Source organism: Perca flavescens, chromosome 24 (genome assembly GCF_004354835.1).
Source record: "Perca flavescens isolate YP-PL-M2 chromosome 24, PFLA_1.0, whole genome shotgun sequence".
Taxonomy (NCBI): domain Eukaryota; kingdom Metazoa; phylum Chordata; class Actinopteri; order Perciformes; family Percidae; genus Perca; species Perca flavescens.
Genome location: NC_041354.1, coordinates 13,888,222 through 13,908,906, shown reverse-complemented (window position 1 = coordinate 13,908,906; position 20,685 = coordinate 13,888,222). Strand labels below are relative to the sequence as shown.

The 20,685-nt window shown below is 42.1% G+C and overlaps 1 protein-coding gene across 1 annotated transcript in view; it reads left to right on the top strand.

Moving 5' to 3' along the window:
* arhgap1 (Rho GTPase activating protein 1) overlaps positions 1–19,376 on the top strand; it is a 79,124-nt gene extending 59,748 nt beyond the window's left edge. The window contains exons 11-13 of the mRNA XM_028572243.1: positions 539–667; positions 17,984–18,087; positions 18,181–19,376. Coding sequence (XP_028428044.1) covers positions 539–667; positions 17,984–18,087; positions 18,181–18,348 — 401 coding nt within the window. The 3' untranslated portion in view covers positions 18,349–19,376. The remainder of the gene's footprint in view (positions 1–538; positions 668–17,983; positions 18,088–18,180) is intronic.
* Positions 19,377–20,685: the final 1,309 nt, after the last annotated feature.

The window sequence follows — 20,685 nt, the reverse complement described above, 5'->3', positions numbered from 1 at the left end:
AGACATCTCTCTGAACCGTGGTTGGTGCAAGATGAACCATGCTAACTAGCCAGCTGGCCGGCATCTGAATTAGTAAAATGTAGCAACTTAACGTTTCATTCACTACCTCTTGTCACATCATAGGAAAGCAAATTGCTATTGCCAGAGTGAGGCCAAGAGAGTCCATGAGGCTGTAGAGGGAAAGGGGATAAAGGGTGCTTTTGCAGGAAGTTGAAGCTGGTGTAGTTCCTCCTCTGTCACAGTTATCAGCTTGACGCTGCTGACCATGCTTGTTGCTGCCACAGTGGATGATGGCACTCAGAGCTGTTCTTCTGCAGGGAGTGGGAAAAGAAGGGGAGAAGATGAGAGAATGATCCACACTGTGACTATGGGAGAAAAATAAATCAGTGTAATGAATGCTGAATAAATAAATAAAAAATATGAAGTTAAAAAGGATGGTTTAGTTTTTTTTTTTTTTTTTACATACTATTATGTCACATCTGTAGGATAAAATGGATCAAGCTTCTCTTCTTATTGCATGTGTTTGTGTGTTTTGTAGGTGCAACAGTGAATTTCAGGGAAATGGAAGATGTCCACTTGGCTGCTGTGATTCTGAAGACATTCCTGAGGGAACTTCCTGAGCCTCTGCTGACCTACCAGCTCTACAACGACATTGTCAACTTCACTTGTATGTTCCAAAGAGTACTATTTTTATTGTTCTCAGAATTCCTAGAAATGTCATTCTCTAGAATAAGATTGAAACTACAACCCAAAACTAAAAATACACTTTTCAGACAAAACATGATTTTGCTTGTGGATCAATGTAATTCCTCTCTGATTTCTTACTTTTAGTTATAAAAATTGCAATTTGTATTATCAATTCTACCACAATATCTGGTCATTTAAAACATATTTGTAAAACCTTTCAATTTTTTATCAACACATTTGATAGAAATATTATTGTCATTCTTTTGTTTCAAAATATTATGTTATAATTTGCACCGTCCTTTGTCACTATATTTACCATTTAGTTTACTTGCCAAAAAAAATGCTAAATTGATTACAACGAATAATAATAATGCATTTTATTTATATAGCGCTTTTTGCAACACTAAGATAGTTTTTATTAGGAAATACACATACTATGAAAATTCACACACTAAATTAAAACACATTGATCAAATATTAAAAGCAGCTCAGCTTTGAACATGGACAGATTGGTGGAGTTGTGGATGTGTTTGGGGAGAGAGTTCTAGATGGAGGGAGCAGCTTCAGAGAAGGCTCTGTCGCCCCAGGTCTGGTCACTTGGTCATGATTTGTGGCGACAGGAGGTTGGCATCAGAGGAGCGGAGGCTGCGGGAAGGAGTGTGGTGGGGAGCAGATCTGTGAGATAGGAGGGGGCCTGGTTATGGAGGGCTTTGTGAGTAAAGAGAAGAACTTTGAATTGTATTTGTTGTGGGACCGGGAGCCAGTGGAGGTTCTGGAGGACAGGAGTGATGTGGTCATGGAAGCATATTGAATGCTATTGCAATAATCAATTCTGGTTGTATTGAAGGCATGGATTAAGGGCAGCAGAGAAGGTGAGTTATGGCAGGCAATGTTTTTAAAGTAGAAGAAGGCAGTTCTGGTGATTTGATTGACAAGCTGTTCAAAGGTGAGGTTGCTGTCAACAATAATTCTTAATTTGCATCCACGATTTAATTTCACTGAGGCAGTTGGTCAGAGTTGCAGTGGTGATAGATGTGGTGGAAATGTAAAGCTGAACGTCATCACCGTAGCAGTGGAGGCAGAAACCATGACGGCGTATGATGTTACCAAGAGGGAGCATGTACAGCATGAACAGGAGAGGACCAAGCATCGAGCCCTGGGGGACGCCTTGGGACAGAGAAGCGGGGGAGGTGGTGCAGTTGTTGATGTTGATGAAGTGTTGTCTGTTGGTGAGATATGATATTATAAAATTGAATTCAGATGCTCTGAAACTGTTCAATTTCAATTCACTGAGAGACACATTGGGTCGTTGAGGAAGAGCAATTGGGTGATTGAGATTCACAGAATTTTGGTCCATGTACATTTTGATAGTTTCATTACTGGATAAAGTGGAAGGAGACAACTTGCTAACGCTGTGTGCTTAACTCCTTGATCATAACAGAATATAGTAACTTCATCCCTTTTTCTGGCTAGCAGCAATATGATTCTGTAAGTTTGACATCTGTAATCAATCTAGCCTTGCCATGCCATCTCTCCTCTTATCCATGAGTGGCTTAGAGATTAGGTTGAATAGTTAATTGAAAATGTTGCACCTCCCACATGTGTGGCCATGATGTTTAGGTCACATTTTTTGTTGTCTATAAGTAAACCAGTGGTAAAAGTAGGAAACTAAAAGCTTGAAGTCCTCTCCCTAAAAAAGGAAAAAGAAATAACAAAAGCCTTAACCTCACTGAAGATCACGGTTATTCACAAAACAAAAAAAGGCAGACAATCGATAGATTTAAGACATTTATTGGACTTATACTGTAACACATTTCTGACTACACAAATACTGTGTAACCATCACTTTAAAGAGCACCTATTATGCTTTTTTGTATTTGTCTCGTGTGTTATATAGTGTTTGTGTTTGTAATAGATGTAGAAAGTACACATTTCACTCCAAATGGAGCTTTCTCTCCCACAGACAGCACATTTTCTCAAATGCCTGACACGCCTCGCCAAAATTCCTGTTTGAAATTCCTGAATGTCATTGAGAATGCCAGCCCAGTTTTTCATATGTGCTGCCCATAGGTGCTGCCTGAGCAAGCACACCCCGCCCAGTTGCTTGTTTGAATTACAACAGAGTGGGTCAGCTGACAAATCAGAGCAGAATGGGCTTTTTGGGAAGGCAGGCCAAGAGCTCAGACGGAGGATTTCAGGTGGAGGCACTATGGGCATTATGAGAAACATGTTTTTTGAACATCAAAGCATGTAAACCTATTCTAGTAGACCCTAATCCAAGGAAACATGCTGGGCGAAAAAAAAACATAAGGACTCTGGGAATAAGCTCCTTAGAGCTAGGTTAGTAACAAGCATTTCTGGGACATGGATGCACACAAATTGAAAGAGGAGAGAGAAGCTCAGTGTGTCGAAGTAAGTCCCCTGGCAGTCTAAAACTAAAATAGCATAGCTAAGAGCTGCAGAGAAGCAGAGATAGAGGGGACGTGCCGACGCTGTGGCTAAACAACCCTCCCCCGCCGGTCTAGGCGAATGCTACAATTCCTCACTCCCTAACTATAAGCTTTATCAAAGAGGAGAGTTTTAAGTTTACTCTTAAATGTGGTGTGCCTGCCCCCCAAACCCAGACCGGGAGCTGGTTCCACAGGAGAGGAGCCTGATAGCTAAAGGCTCTGGCTCCCATTTTACTTTTAGAGACTCTAGGAACCACAAGTAACTCTGCATTCTGGGAGCGCAGTGCTCTAGTGGGACAATAAGGTACTATGAGCTCTTCGAGATAAGATGGTGATTGACCATTTAGAGCTTTGTAGGTCAGGAGAAGGATTTTAAATTCAATCCTGGATTTTACAGGAAGCCAATGCAGAGAAGCTAATACAGGAAAATATGATCTCTTTTCTTAGTTCTTGTCAGAACACACGCTGCAGCATTCTGGATCAGCTGGAGAGTCTTAAAGGACTTATTTGGGCAACCTGATATTAAGGAATTACAGTAGTCCAGCCTGGAAGTAACGAATGCATGGACTAGTTTTTCAGCATCGTTTTGAGACAGGATGTGCCTAATTTTGGCAATGTTACGAAGATGAAAAAAAGGCTGTTCTTGAGATTTGTGCCGTTAAAGGATATATCCTGATGAAAAATAACTCCTAGATTTCTGACAGTATTGCTGGAGGCCAGGGCAATACCATCCAGAGTAATTATATCTTTGGATAATGAGGTTCGGAGGTGTTCAGCACAATAACTTCAGTTTTGTCTGAGTTTAACATCGGAAAATTGTAGGTCATCCATGATTTTATATCTTTAATGCATACTTGAAGTTTAGATAACTGACTGGTTTCGTCTGGCTTGATTGATAAGTATAATTTGGTGACATCCGCATAACAGTGAAAGTTAATTGAGTGTTTCCTAATAATATTGCCTAGAGGAAGCATATACTGTATAAGGAGAATAGAATTGGTCCAAGTACTGAGCCTTGTGGAACGCTATGGCTAACTTTAGCGTACCTGGAGGATTTATCGTTAACATTAACAAATTGAGATCGATCAGAGAAATAGGACTTAAACCAGCTTAGTGCGATTCCTTTAATGCCGACTAAATTTTCCAATCTCTGTAACAGGATGGTATGGTCAATAGTGTTGAATGCAGAACTAAGATCTAATAAGACAAGTACGGAGGCAAGTCCTTTGTCAGCAGCAGTTAGAAGGTCGTTTGGAGAGAAAGGGAAGGTTAAAATATAGGTTGGCTATAGACATCAGGATCTAGGGTTTTTTCAGAAGAGGTTTTATCACAGCTATTTCAAATGACTGCGGTACATAATCTGTTACTAAAGACATATTGATCATGTCTAGTAATGAAGTGTTAACCATGGGTAACGCTTCTTTAAGTAGCCTCGTTGGGATGGGGTCTAAGAGACAGGTAGATGGCTTAGCTGAAGAGACCTTCAACATTAATTGTTGAAGGTCTATAGGATAAAAGCCGTCTAAGTATATGGCAGGTCTTGTCGTTCTTTCTAGCGGTCCTACGTTTAAAGGTGAACCATTAGAAGTTGAGGGCAAAAGGTGATGAATTGTATCTCTAATTGTTTTAATTTCATCATTAAAGAAGCTCATAAAGTCATCACTACTCAGAGCTATATGAATAGATGGCTCAATAGAGCTGTGACTCTCTGTCAGCCTGGCTACAGTGCTGAAAAGAAACCTTGGGTTATTCTTATTTTCTTCTATTAGTGATGAGTAATCGTCTGATCTGGCATTTCTGAGGGCCTTCCTATAGGTCTTGCAAATCTAAACGAGATTCTTCCGGGTTGGTGGAACGCCATTTACTTTCAAGTTTTATTATTATTTGTTTTAATTTGCGAGTTTGGGAGTTATACCAAGGTGCTAGTTTCCTTTGCTTCATCATCTTCTTTTTGAGGGGAGCAACAGAGTCTAAAGTCTTCCGTTGGCAGGCCGTAGCACCTTCTACAAAATTATCAATTTGGGGGGGATCAAAGTTAGCATAAAGGTCCTCTGTTATATTAAAACACGACATTGAGTTAAATGCTGTTGGAATATCTTCCTTAAATTTAGCTATAGCACTGTCAGATAGCCATCTAGTGTAGAAGCTTTTATCTAATTTCGTATAGGCGGGTAGTAAGAATTCAAAAGTTATTAAAAAATGGTCTGATAATAAAGGATTCTGTGGAAATATTATTAAATCTTCAATTTCGATGCCATGTACAAGCACAAGGTCGAGGGTGTGGTTAAAAGAGTGCGTGGCCTTATGCACACTTTGACTAAAACTAATTTAATCTAATAGTGAGTTGAAAGCAGTACTAAGGCTATTGCTGTCAACGTCCACATGGATATTAAAATCACCATCATCAATAAGTACTTTGTCTGATTTAAGGACTACACAAGATAAAAACTGAGAATTCAGATAAAAATTCAGAATACGGACCTGGAGCTCGGTAAACAACCGAATTACGCTATCAAGTTTCTTCCAGAAATTTATTGGTGGGGGTAAGGGTTCATTGTACTTAAGAAATTCACACAAGGAACTATATTCATTTTAACAACAGCAATCCTGGACTGTAGCGATGCCGGCAGCGCAGACCAGTTGGCCAGATCTCTTTGAACACTACTTAGTAGTGTCCATCATGAAGCCTATAAACTCGGTAAACAAGAAATATAATTGGCTGTAATGTTTTCCATGTTGGATGTTGAAGATTAAAAACAAGGCTTTCAAACGAGTTATAATTTAGTTTAGGTTTAGGATTAATTAACAGGCTCGCATCAAATATGGCTGCAATTCCCCCTCCTCGGCCTGAGCCTCTAGGAATTTGAGTATTAATATGACTGGGAAGAGTGGCTTCATTTAGACTAACATATTCTTCATGGCACAGCCAGGTTTCGGTAACACAGAATAGATTAAGAAGCCCTCCTGTTCTCCACTCATTACCTGTATTAACTGCCCCTGTTTGAACTTGTTACCTGTATAAAAGACACCTGTCCACACACTCAATCAAACGGATTCCAGCCTCTCCACAATGGCCAAGACCAGAGAGCTGTGTAAGGACATCAAGGATAAAATTTTAGACCTGCACAAGGCTGGGATGGGCTACAGGACAATAGACAAGCAGCTTGGTGAGAAAGCAACAACTGTTAGCGCAATTATTAGAAAATGGAAGAAGTTCAAGATGACAGTCAATCTCCCTCGATCTGGGGCTCCATGCAAGATCTCACCTCGTGGGGCATCAGTGATCATGAGGAAGGTGAAGGATCAGCCCAGAACTACACGGCAGGACCTGGTCAAAGACCTGAAGAGAGCTGGGACCACAGTCTGAAAGAAAACCATTAGTAACACACTACGTCGTCATGGATTAAAATCCTGCAACGCACGCAAGGTCCCCCTGCTCAAGCCAGCGCATGTCCAGGCCCGTCTGAAGTTTGCCAATGACCATCTGGATGATCCAGAGGAGGAATGGGAGAAGGTAATGTGGTCTGATGAGACAAAAATAGAGCTTTTTGGTCTAAACTCCACTCGCCTTTTTGGAGGAAGAAGAAGGATGAGAACACCATCCCAACCGTGAAGCATGGAGGTGGAAACATCATTCTTTGGGAATGCTTTTCTGCAAAGGGGACAGGACAACTGCACCGTGAGGGGAGGATGGATGGGGCCATGCATCGTGAGATCTTGGCCAACAACCTCCTTCCCTCAGTAAGAGCATTGAAGATGGGTCGTGGCTGGGTCTTCCAGCATGACAACGACCTGAAACACACAGCCAGGGCAACTAAGGAGTGGCTCCATAAGAAGCATCTCAAGGTCCTGGAGTGGCTCCAGACCTGAACCCAATAGAAAATCTTTTGGAGGGAGCTGAAAGTCCGTATTGCCCAGCGACAGCCCCGAAACCTGAAGGATCTGGAGAAGGTCTGTATGGAGGAGTGGGCCAAAATCCCTCTGTAATTGCAAACAAAGGTTTCTGTACCAAATATTAAGTTCTGCTTTTCTGATGTATCAAATACTTATGTCATGCAATAAAATGCAAATTAATTACTTAAAAATCATACAATGTGATTTTCGGAATTTTTGTTTTAGATTCTGTCACTCAGTTGAAGTGATAAAAATTACAGACTTCTACATGCTTTGTAAGTGTGAAAACCTGCAAAATCGGCAGTGTATCAAATACTTGTTCTCCCCACTGTAGGTCTTAAATTTCATTCATAATGGTCTTAAAAAGGTCATAAAAGGTCTTAAATTTGACTTGGTAAAACCTGCAGAAACCCTGTATTAGTTATTGGTGCTCATACGGAGCTTATCACTTATCAGCGGATCACAGATCACATGCCAAATTAATAACCGCAGCATTGATCCATCATAAAACAGAGAAAATGGACGTAAGTTTTTTTTATTTTTTTTATGATCAATTTTTTATTGATTTTATATTTTTTAAAATACAGACAAACACAATTCAACAAGAACAATAACCCTCTCTCCCCCCTGCGGTCTCGAGGAAAGTAAAACAAATCACACCTTGCCTAGTTGCTTTCCTCTAATTCCTGTGTTGTTGAGGTCATTAGGACCGACACTTGTGCTGCTGCGTTTTTTATTTAATTTAGAGTCATCATTAAGTAACAAAACAATCGGGTCAGTAGGAATTCGACATCCTATCACATAAGATATTATTGATGTTTTATTCCAAAACTCATGCACCTGTTCACATTCCTAGACCATGTGCAGGAAAGTTCCAGTTTGTTCAGGTTGGCAGAACGTGCAATATGGAGTAGGAATGGCTTTAGAGACGTATCTCTTCTGACGAGTCTAATATGTCCTATGGCATATGTTGAAGTGGATCTGCTGATGATTTGGGTTCTGTTTTTCCAACTTTGGTCAGTTACAAGGCGGGATTAGCTGGGAGACTTCTAAATTAGGGCGCACATGTAAGTAGTTAGCACCTCTGAGTCCCTCACCATCTTCCAGTCCCACCTCAAGACTCATCTCTTCATTATTATTAGTAGTAGTAGTAGTATATCATAGTTGTCCTGAACAACTCGCTGCTGTAGCGGTGAGAATGGTGATGCCCAAATATGTAATTTTGCTTTGGGTAGGTATTGTATCACTAATAGCTGATGTCACCTGTTCGTTGTTCAACAGAAGATAAGATTTATTCCATTTGATTTTATAGCCGGAGATTGAGCCAAATTCGTTAAAGATCTTAAGAATTTTTGGGACAGAGTCCTCAAGGTCAGAGATGTACAGCAAAATATGATCTGCAGGTAACGATATTGAGTTGTTATTGGATTTAATCTGGACATTACATATTTTATTTTGCCTTATGGCTTGGGCTAACTGTTCAAGAAAGATCACAAAGAGCATGGGAGATAGCGAGCATCCCTGTCGCGAGCCCCGTGCGACGGGGAATGGCTGTGAGTGCAGGCCATTGGTTGAGACTATGGCTGTGGGATTCACATATAAAGTACGCACCATGTCTATGAATTTGGCTCCCAAACCAAGCCTCTCCATTACTTGCCAAGTAGTTCCACTCTAGGCGGTCAAAAGCCTTTTCCGCGTCCAGTGATAAAACTGCTGCTGTTGTTGGAAGGTTTTTGGCTTCTTTATTACATGGAATAATCTGAGTATATTGTTTGCAGCTTGACGCTTCGGTATTCCCTGATTGGTCGGGGTGGACTAGCTTTCGCCATAGCCTACGTTTTAGTGGCCTGATGTTTATACTTGTGCGCTGGTGTGTGTGTGTGGAGAGTGGGTGATGGAGCGAGCAAGAAGTGAGAGTAAGTACGACTCTAGAGTCATAGTGAGAGAAACAAAGTGTCTCCCCTGTTTTCTGACCACGGTGGGAAATCTTTAGCAGGAAACGCTTCGGCATTTTGTGTGCAATGCTGCTCCGCTGTCTGCTCTGGTCCCTGTGTATGTGCTGAGCCGCCCATAAGGCAGCCTCTCGGGAATTACGTCACACAACAAAGTATCGTAGTATTGTGTGCAAAGCGGCAGTCAATTTAATTACACGCTTAATGGTCCCATGAAAAACAGTGAAAACCGGACATTTTCATGAATTTATAAACCTCAAAAAGGACACAAATCTGAAAGGTTTATTATGATAATTAAGAGCTGGTGCAAGGCAAACCTGAGCCAGTTCTATAAGGGTTTCCTTTATTGTGTTACATATCTTTTTATGTGCATGTAATTGCACAAGCAGTTATGACAGGGTCCAAGCCTCCCGGCGCGAGTCGCCCCCCGACGACCCAGGGTACACAGCAAAATGGGACCCAAAGCGTAACGGTGGGGAGGCAAACGTCAATAAGTATCGAGAGGTGTGACCCGCAAGGTCTGCAGTATGTTGCCATTGCAAATATCCCATTAACATTCATTGAGTAAAAGGGCCAAAACTGATCTACGTTGACCCCTAATGGCCAGTCTTTGCCAAATTTGGTACAGAGCCTCAGGCCAAACGAGCATCACAAGTTTTGTGTTGATAGCAGTTACTGTGGCAGATAAATTGCAAACACAAATGTCCCATTTGCATGCATGGAGTTATCGGCCAAAACGTATAATCGTTGATTATAGCGCCCCCTAATGTACGGTCTTTACCGAATTTGGTACAGAGCATCGTGGGGCATGTTGAACAACAATCTCAAGTTTTTTGCTGATATCATTTAATTTGGCCGAGATATTATAAAGTCTGTATTTGGTAGCTAGCTAGGAAAATTTGTTTGTTCGTTAAAGATGCACACTTTAACATAACAAAATTTGTTTGAAAGACTTCTTAGCGGAAATGGGCGTGGCCTATATTACATTCAGCTCAATTCAAGGAACCCGTGGATGTAAGGGTTTCTAATGTGCAACGTGTAATGTGGGAGTAATAGGCAAAAACACGTTTGACATCATTATAGCACCACCAAGTGGTCCATATGTGTAATTTTTGGTAGGTGAGGTCCATGACCCATTGTACATCTACAGGGTAAATTTGAAGTTGATCACATTAGTGTAAGTGGTGAATCCAAACCTGGGTCCCATCGGCCACGCCCATTTTGACGAATCAATACCCCACTGTAGGCTTGGCCTCAGAGTGGCCCTAGATAGTACCCTCAAAATTTCGTAAAAATCGGGTGAGCCATTCATGAGATGTAAACCTTTTGTACTTGTAGCGCCCCCTAGGGGTCAATTTTCATAAGTGTTGGGGACCCCGAAAGGGTCATGGCAAACAAGAATCTAAAGTTTCACTTTGATAGCATTTATTTTGGCCGAGATATGACAAAGTTTGTGTTTTTGTAGCTTGAGACACAATTTTTTTTTTTTTAACATTTATTAAAACAAGATCCTTGACAAAGCGTCTCGCACAACATGGTACAGAAACAGGTAGTATTGACATGCACTTATATACACAATAATCAACATGCTACTACGAACACACAGGATTTGAGAGTTTACTTTTCTAAATGCAAGTCTCCAGTTCTAATTCAACACACTATTCCATTGCCGAATACTGTATTGCCGAATTCTCCAGCAGAGGGGGCTAGACCTCTTGTCACAGCCATATATTACAAAGGGTGTTTTGAAATACCGCATTCTCAACTTCCAGGCAAATTCCTTCCAATTTGGACTATTTAGGCATTTATGCCAAGACACCCAGGACTTTTCCTCATCCTCCGGAATAATGGTATTGGCCTCCAGTTCCCATTTATTTTTCACATCCAATATATTATCTGCCAAATCCAAGCAAATTCTGTTGTATAGACTAGATATTTTACTTGTGTGCTTTTGATCCTCCACCGTTCGATCCAATACTGTTCAAAATTAGACGTTGAATTTTTATTTTGTCCCATTCCTTATGTGTCGTCATATAGTGCCGTATTTGAAAATACCTAAACAATTCGTTAGGCGCAATTCCATATTGGGTTTGAAGTTGTGAAAAATCATACTTGAGTGTCATACCTTCAAATAGTTGATTTACTGTGGTCAGACCTTTCCCTGCCCATCCAACAAAACCCCTGTCCATTTTTGCCGGTAGGAAGTCACTAATTGACTTCAGCTAAGGACGTGGGGTGTTTTATTTTGGACACTATACGATTTGACTTCTCTTTTCTCAGCTGAAAGGCCAGCAGGCGGCTCGCTCGATTCCCCATCTTGTAATATCTCTGATTTTTGTATCTGAGCGCACCCTTGGCTTTGTGCGTAAGTAAATCACCTAAAGTATCCCTGCAACCTTGAAGTCGTTTCCACGTACTAGGGTCCCCGGTGGCTTTGTGCTCACGTTCTGATCTTTTAATATCACTTTCCAATTGTGATTCCTTTTCAAGCCTCTTGTTTATTTAATTTGACCGCTATTTCAATACATTTACCTCTCAGCAACGCCTTCGCCCCATCCCAAAGAATGGAGGGGGGAGACTGACCCATTATCGTTTATTGCAAAGTATTCTTCTAACGTTTCTTTTAATTGCTTTTGAATTGCTGGATCTGTAAGCATGGAAACATTCAATCTCCAGTATTTAAAGTGCCTGTCAAAGCCTAAATTTAAAGTCATTTTTACAGGGGCATGGTCAGACAGGGTAATAGGTTCTATAGTACACTCTTCCACCATATGAAGGTTCAGTTTGGAAATGCAAATCATATCAATCCTGGAATATGACCATGTACGTTGGAAAAGAAAGGGCAGTCCTTCGTTTTGTTATTTTTAGCTCTCCAACTATCAACTAGTCCCAACTCTTCCAGCATTTATTTTGCTGTTTAAGATTTTTTACTAGGGGGTCCATGTACCACGGGCAGTTTGTCTAATTTTGAGTTTAGTACACAATTGAAGTCGCCCCCTAGAATAATTATCCCTTTAGCTTCTTTCACCAATATGGATGATACTTCTTTAAAAAAATTAGGATCATCTTCATTTGGGGCATAAATATTCATAATGGTTAGTTAAAGTTAGCCCCACCTAGTGTACCTACAATCATGATATATCTGCCCTGTTTGTCCTTCCCTTCGTTTGACTGATCAAAATCACTACTCTTTTCCTGCTATTTGAACAAGATGCAAAAACTGACAATTTCTAGATTCGACATAAGGTAACATTGTTTCCGTACAATATTTCCATCTATCCCCTCACACTCTCTGGGGAGCCGGCTCCAAGTGCCCTCCAATCCACAAACCAAAGAGGAAAATACAGTCGGGTCTATAAATATTGGGACATCGACACAATTCTAATCTTTTTGGCTCTATACACCACCACAATGGATTTGAAATGAAACGAACAAGATGTGTTTTAACTGCAGACTTTCAGCTTTAATTAGTTAAGGGAAATAAGTGGAATGTTATGCAATGGCCAAGTCAATCACCTGACCTGAATCCGATTGAGCATGCATTTCACTTGCTGAAGACAAAACTGAAGGGAAATACCCCAAGAACAAGCAGGAACTGAAGACAGTTGCAGTAGAGGCCTGGCAGAGCATCACCAGGGTCTGGTGATGTCTATGCGTTCCAGACTTCAGGCTGTAATTGACTGCAAAGGATTTGCAACCAAGTATTAAAAAGTGAACGTTTGATTTATGATTGTTAATCTGTCCCATTACTTTTGGTCCCTTAAAAAGTGGAAGGCACATATACAAACTGTTGTAATTCCTACAATGTTCACCTGATTTGGATGTAAATACCCTCAAATTAAAGCTGAAAGTCTGCAGTTAAAGCACATCTTGTTCATTTCATTTCAAATCCATTGTGGTGGTGTATAGAGCCAAAAAGATTAGAATTGTGTCGATGTCCCAATATTTATGGACCTGACAGTATGTCTCTTGGTTAGAAAGTAATGCATCATGAGTCTCCTCATCATGAAAACAGAAAAAGTAGGAGAGTTTAATACTCCATCATAACGGAAGAAGTCTAGATTTGTAACATCTTAGTTGTCATTGCGGTATATAGTTATACTCAAATATAATAGCTTAATACCTGCGCTTATTTACTGTCCTCTCTCGGTCTTACATTAGAGTCCGCAAATCCGCATCTGACAGTCTCCTTTTCTTCCTTTCCGTACCTCCTGCCATGAGTGCCTGGAGAGCTCCCGCTCCAGCTTCTCTCTCTCGCTCACCTGCACGGAAATACCCAGCTCCCGGAGCGTAGGCAGCTCCTCGATCAGCATTGGGAATGCTTTAACTCCTGTCTTCAGATTGATTCTCAGCTGTGCTGGGAAGCAACATTTGGCCTGGATCCCTTTTTCCTTCAGCTGTTTTATCACCGCGCGGACCTTCGCCCTCTTCATATGCACTGCTGGCGAGTAATCCTGGTCAAAGTATATAACTTTACCCTCAAACGTGACTTGCTTCTGTGTCCAGGCTTGTCTTAACACTGCTTCTTTCACCATGTAGTCCAGAAACTTTACAATGATGGAGCGTGGCGCCGCTGAGTTGGCTAGTTTAAGCCCCAAAGATCTGTGCCCCCTCTCAATTTGTAGGTTCAAGTCCGGCGGCAACTGCAGCGTGGACTTGATGAACTGTTTCACAAAGCTCGCCATATCACCCTTCTCTGCGAACCTTTTGTCTCAACACATTTGTCTCAAAACATGGCGTCAACGGAAGTCCGATAAAAATTCTTTTGATAGCTTCTTGTCAGGTCGGTCCGGAGATGCTACGTACAAAGTTTCGTGCAGATCGGTTGCACGGCCTAGGACGAGTTCGAAAAAGTTGGCTTTGCACATTGCGCGATATTGCGAAAAAACTTCTTAGCGGAAATGGACAAGGCCTACATAATTTGATTCAGCTTAATTCAAGGAACACGTGGAACACACATGTCAGGATTTCTAATGTGTAATGTGGGAGTTAAAGGCAAAAAACATTATAGTGGTCCACATGTGTAATTTTTGGTAGGTGAAGTCCATGAGCCATCGTACATCTACCCTGTAAATTTAAAGTGGCACACATTAGTGTAAGTGGTGAATCCAAATGTGGGTCATACCCACACCCACTTTGACCCTGTCAGTAGGGGTGGCCTCAGGAGTGGCCCTAGATGGTACCCTCCAAATTCCGTAAAAATCAGAAAAGGAGATGAGTCGCTGTCAGATGCGGATTTGCGGACTCTAATGTAAGACCGAGAGAGGACAGTAAATACAACTTCACCGCCAGCAGTTCCCAGTCTCCCACGCTAAAGTTGTGTTCAGTAGGGGTCAGGCGGCGGGTGAAGAAGGCGCAAGGGTGGAGCTTGTTGTCAGCGGGGGAGCGCTGGGATCCAAGGCATCCACCTCCACCATAAACTGAAGAGAGGGGTCAGGGTTGGTGAGGATGGGGGCAGAGGTGAACTTTGTTTTCTGCAGCAGCGTCTGGAGGCCAGAAGAAGGGGACTGAGGCGGAGGTGAGATGAGTGAGAGTAGCGACCAAAGAACTGTAATTGCGACTGAAGCGCCGATAGAAATTGGCAAAGCCCAAAAAGCGCTGTAGCTGTTTGACGGTGGTGGGAGTGGGCCAATCTACAACAGCTTGAATTTTGGCTGGGTCAGCGCGGAGAAGCCCGCTCTCGATGATAAAACCAGCCTTTCTCGGCCTTCACAAAAAGTCTGTTCTCCAGAAGCCGCTGCAGAACCAGGCGGACATGCTCTGTGTGTTGGACTGGGTCACGGGAGAAGATCAGGATGTCATCTAAATAGATCCGCACAAGATGGTACGCATTGTGAAGATCTAACTTTGTTGAGGGAGAGGGACTCAAATACACTGATAGTGGGTATTTGTTTTTAACTGTGATGGAGTTGAGCCCTCGGTAGTCGATACAAGGGCGGTCTTTCTAAGAGACAAAGAAAAAACTGGCGCCTAGTGGGGACGAGGAGGGGCGAATAATGCCAGCAGCCAGGGAATATACTGCTTCATAGCCTCTCTCTCCGGAGGGGGTAAGGACAGGGCCTGATCTTTACTGAATACAGCGGCAAGATCATGGTACTCCGAGGGAATGAGAGTTAAGTCAGGAAGAACAGGAGGAGCATGAATTTGAGTGGGATTACCGAGGGCTTGAGCGGATAATAGACATGATGCATGGCAGTGAGGGCTCCAATTTCTGATCTTTCCCCGTGCCCAGTCCACGTTGGGGTTGTGCAGAATGAGCCAGGGGAGACCTAGAACGATAGGCTTGACGGGGGAGGTAATGAGGTGAAACAAAATCAACTCATGGTGATTACCCAAGGTGAGGAGACGGATCTGGGGAGTGCAGTGGGTAACTGTGGTGAGAGGCTGCCCACTAAGGCCGGTGGTACGAAGGGGAGTGTCCAGGGGAATTTGGGGAATGGCGAGCTGCCGAGCGATCTCAATATCCAAAAGATTTTAGTCGGCGCCAGAATCAACTAACGCCCCCAGAGGAAGCGTCACCTCATGCCACGACAGGGAAACGTCCAGCAGGAGGCGGGAAGTGGGAGAAGTTCAGCTCACCAGAGCTCCCAACGCTACGGGCGAGCCGACTCTTTTGGGCGAACCGGGCAGGTGGACAAATAATGACTGGGCTTACCACAATAGATGCACACCCTGACGGCGTTCCCGATCCTCCGGGGTGAAGTGTGCGCATAGGTTCAGGAGGAGGGGGAGGTGCAGGAGGTGCTGCCGAGCATGACTGGGAAGGCGGAGGGCAGTACCGATAAGAGGAGGAGCTGCGGGACCCGCGTTCTCTCTCTCTCTCGATTATCCAGATCGATGGCTGATTCACTGAGCTCATCGAGGCTCTCCAGCTCGTCCCTGCCGGTCCTTAATCCGTTCACTAAGACCATCCAGGAACACGCAACGGAGAGCTGGACTCTTCCAGCCCGATCTGGCGGCAAAAATGCGGAAGTCAACAAAATACTCTGCGACGCTGCAATCCCCCTGCCGGAGTGACATGAGCCGGGAAGCCTTCGCCCTCCCTCGCAAAGGGTGATCAAACACCCTCCTCATCTCCTCCACAAAAGAGGAGTATGAGGAGAGGAGGTGAGGCTGCCCGTCGCTCATAGAGGTGTACCACTCGAGGGCGCGGTCACGGAGCAACCCGGCGACGAAACACACCTTGGCCTCGTCAGAGCTGTAGGTTACTGACTGCTTCGTAAATACCAGGGCACACTGCACGAGAAACCCCTCACAGGTTCCCAGTACACCTGAGAATTTTTAAGGGGGGGGGGGGCGTATTGTGCCTCTTTGGAAATGAATACCTCCGCTGAGTGTATTTAACCCCCCTTCTTTTCTCAAAGTTGGCATTGGCAGTGGTAAAATAAGTACTCAAAATGTTTATTGATAGTCAAACTATTAATACCGTACAAGTACAAGTCCTGCATTCTTTACTTAAAGTGAAGAGTGAAAGACATAAACAGCACAATGTCACGTGTTCAAGGTGGAGCTTTCAACTCAAATGTAAAGGCTGGCTAGCTTAATGATTAATAATTAATTAGATTTTAATTGTTATATTTGAGTAAAATCTGAATCTGCAACAATTAACATTTCTCTGTCAGGTAAATGTAGTAGTATGCCGGGGCGACCTCTAGCTCACCCAGTAAGAGCGAGCGCCCCATGTAGGCTGAGTACTTGGCAGCAGCCCGGTTTCAAATCCGATCTGCGGCCCCTTGCTGCGTGTCATCCCCTCTCTTTCTCTACCCCTTTCCTGTCCATCCACTGTTACTATCGAAATTAAGGGTTATCTGATTTTGTGTATGTAATAGAAATGACGGTCATAGTGAGAAGATGGTATGAACAGACCAGAATCCACAACCTGATGATTTGCGGCACACTTTAGTTCAAATATTTATAACCTCACTGTCATGAGGTTGCAGCTCAATCTCAATTATTTTGCAACATCAATAGGAACATAACCATTTGTCAACCCGCTGTTAGGCTCATCAGTAGATTAATTGATAAACGACCCCAACAAAGTGTCCTGCATATTTTGTGTTTCATCACACATTTCACGTCTTTTCCACATTTTCTGTCGGATATTAGTTCTATAATAATTATAGACTATTATTAGTTCTATAATAATTATAGACTATTATTAGTTCTATAATAATAAGCCCCTTGAGTTTCCTTTCTTTGTTTACTTTAATTTTTGCGAAGTTTCTCTGAGTTGCCTTGGTGTTTTGTGTTTATTTCCGTCCCAGCCTGTGTTTCCATATCACTTGCACATACATTACCGTTAACATGCATTTTAATGATCCCAGACTTATAGGCATAGGCTCCTTCTATGCCACACCACCGTTTCACTCACACAGACTTGAAGTGTGTTGACATTCCACAGACCTGTTTGTCATTCTGTTTTACCTATTTTACCCTATTTCCGGACAAATCAACTCAAAAACCAAGTGTCCGCTGATTGTCTGCTTGCATATCCACAGCTCGGCTCCAGTCGAGCGGCAAAACATGAGATTCACTTGCGACGTTCTAAACAGTCAATGCACTGATGATCCCCAGAGCAAGTTTCTGACTTAATGTGATGATTTTGCCACTCGTAGCCACAGCCTGGCAAAGTAGTTTGGATGCGTGAAGTCAATACAATATGTAGATTGCAGAACTGTTCATTCAAAATAATAAAACAATACAACAAAACGTGCATGGCTACATGGTCAAAAACAGTTTGCTAATCTCAATCTCCAATCACTTAATACTGTACTAACTAACTAACTCACTATTAACACAACTGTGCTTGTGAGCTCACCTATATGCATTACGGAACCCATATGCCACCCACTGTACAAAAGACAAAATAAACAAATAATCCATACATAAAGGATATAATGGCAGTACTGATTGACTGAGATGTAGTAGTCAATCAGTACTGCCATCTACATCCTAAATTAGCTCTAATTACAATGGTGTTTTATGTATGGTGTGTTCCAGCGGTATCCAGTGACAGGCAAGTGGCACTTATGAAGACACTGATAGAGTCGCTGCCAGAAGAAAACTATGCATCACTGCGACACCTCGTCACATTCCTGGCAAAGGTACAGCTCAAAGACTATACTTTCCACTAATTACTGTGTGTGTATGTGTGTGTCATTGAATAAGATGACCAACAGTAACCTGTGTGTGTTTAGGTATCCGCCAACAATGAAGTGAATAAGATGACCAACAGTAACCTGGCTGTGGTGTTTGGTCCTAACCTGCTCTGGGGACGGGACAACGCCATGTCACTCAGCGCCATTGGGCCAATCAACAACTTCACTAGAATCCTGCTGGACCACCAGCATCTGGTCTTTACCTAAACCCTGCCCCTTTACCCTGCAGTCTCTCATCCAGTCGGAAAACACCCTTTTCCATTAAAACACCATACACTTTAAAAGGATCCCGTGGACCAATTGCATTTCATTTTGTCTCCCACAAGTCTTTACATTTTGATTGGCACATCTTGTTGATGACAACAGCAGTGTGGGCTGCTACTAGCTTCTGGCCAGCATTTCCATTTGCATGTGACTCTAGTAAAATGGCTGCAGACAAATAACCCTCAATAAAAAATGTAGGCAGTGATTTATCTTAAAAGTGGCAGTTATTCTAAAAAGTCGTGTATCTTTGCTGCTTTGCTTTTTGTCATTTTGATAAGTCAACAGAGCTGCCTCAGTATCCAGTTTTGCAACCATTGAGTTGGAGGAAATCACAGAATTTGGGGACAATTTTGTGAAATCAAAATCAGGGAGTGGATCTTCACAATTACTACTACATAACAAAAAACATGGATGATATGAGGTGAAGATCTGTGCCTGTGCAGGTTATTCCAACTTGCAGAAATAGTTAACTCCAGTGATTACCCTTAAAAAAAGTCTGCCGACTCACAGAAGTGAGAATGTAAAAAATTTACAGAATCGAAGAAGGTGGAAATGACCTGAAATTCAGTCTAGCTCCAAAAACACTAGAACCTTCATTTCCCATAATGCAGCTTATTAGAATATTTCATCAGACCCTAGCTTCCTGGTTAACTAAGTCTTGTAATGTAAGGCTTTCTGTTATAAATTTGTAGTCCAAACATTACTTTCTCACATTTGACACAGCTCCCCCAGACACAACTGTCAGACTGAATAATGAAGTGAAAGGAAATGGCAGATCAATGTGCTATAATAATGCTATAATGAACATAATCAGGGAGTGTATATTTAAGGACATATTTGCACTCAAGTACAATTGATTATGTTGGTTCCAGTGTGAATGCCACTGGCTGAAGTGCAGGCAACCTACAGTTCTTTCACATAGTACATTTCATCACCCTATTACACCCAACAACCCTTCAAAAATTCCTGTCCTAATTACACATTTTTATATATATATATATATATATATATATATATATATATATATATATATATATATATATATATATATATATATATATATATATATATGTATGTATGTATGTATGTATGTATATGTGTGTGTGTGTGTGTGTACATATACATGTGCTGTGCTGTTGTCAGACTGTCTTTCTGCTGTTTTTTTATGTAGTGACAAAAAAACAAAATAAAACTGGCCTCCAGCAACATGTATTATCACCCTGCACCCTATATTAAGAATACATGATCAGTAATAAGTACAGATAATGAAGCAGTGCAGTTACTGTACAAAACGTATAGGATTCTGATCCCAAACTTAAACAGGAGCGATAGTGGCCCTGTTCAGACCTGGCATTATCATAAGTGAACAGCTCTGAGGTTGTTTATTTAGATCATGCGGCAAAAACTGCACTTCATTTGGAATGGTGATAGTGTGATCACCCGATACGCAACTTAATGCCAGTTCAGAACAGGGCATAAGAGAATGAAGGTGGGATTTTCCATGTCCTTGAAAGTCTCAGGATAATTTACAAATGGTAAACTTGGTACCAAATGTTGTTGACAATCTTTTAAATGCTGTAATTATAGTAACCAGTAGAAAGTGAGCTGTGTGATTCTACCAGCAGATCAGTAAGTGTTGAGAACCCAAACACAGCTGTCTTATTTCATCTACACTCATGTAGATGAAATAAGTACTGGTCTGGTTTGTGGCTCTCTCCTCTTTGACCTTTAAAGGGGTGATAGAATGCAAAACCAATTTTACCTTGTCATAGTTGAATAACGACAGTTTGGTGGGTAAATAGGACATACATAGATCCTCAAAATAACATTGACACCTCTTTCCTCTGCAAATCTCACAATTTTAAACTGCCTCTGAAAACGAGCGAATCTGAACAAAGCTAAAAGTTGACGTCAACTTCTCAACTCCTCTTTTTTGGCTCTACCCTATCTTTGTAACGCCCCAAAATTTACATAGGCCACTAACTGATCTGAGGTCAGTTAGTCTTCTGAATAGGTCACGCAGATCTCAGAAATTGTTCATCTGCTGTTTTACCACTAAATTCACTTCTGAGACTTTTTTTATGCGAGAAATCAACTATGTAGAGGTCAAATATGGGCAGTTTTACGAAAATTGATGGCTAAACCGGCCTGATGTGAGGTGGATGGCGGTCCGTCGCGGCTGGCAGCCCACAGTGCTCGATACCCATGTAAAGTCACTACTTCTGGGTTAGTGGACTACCAAACGCCGCTGCCCTGACATAGCTCTGTGTGAGTCAGCGA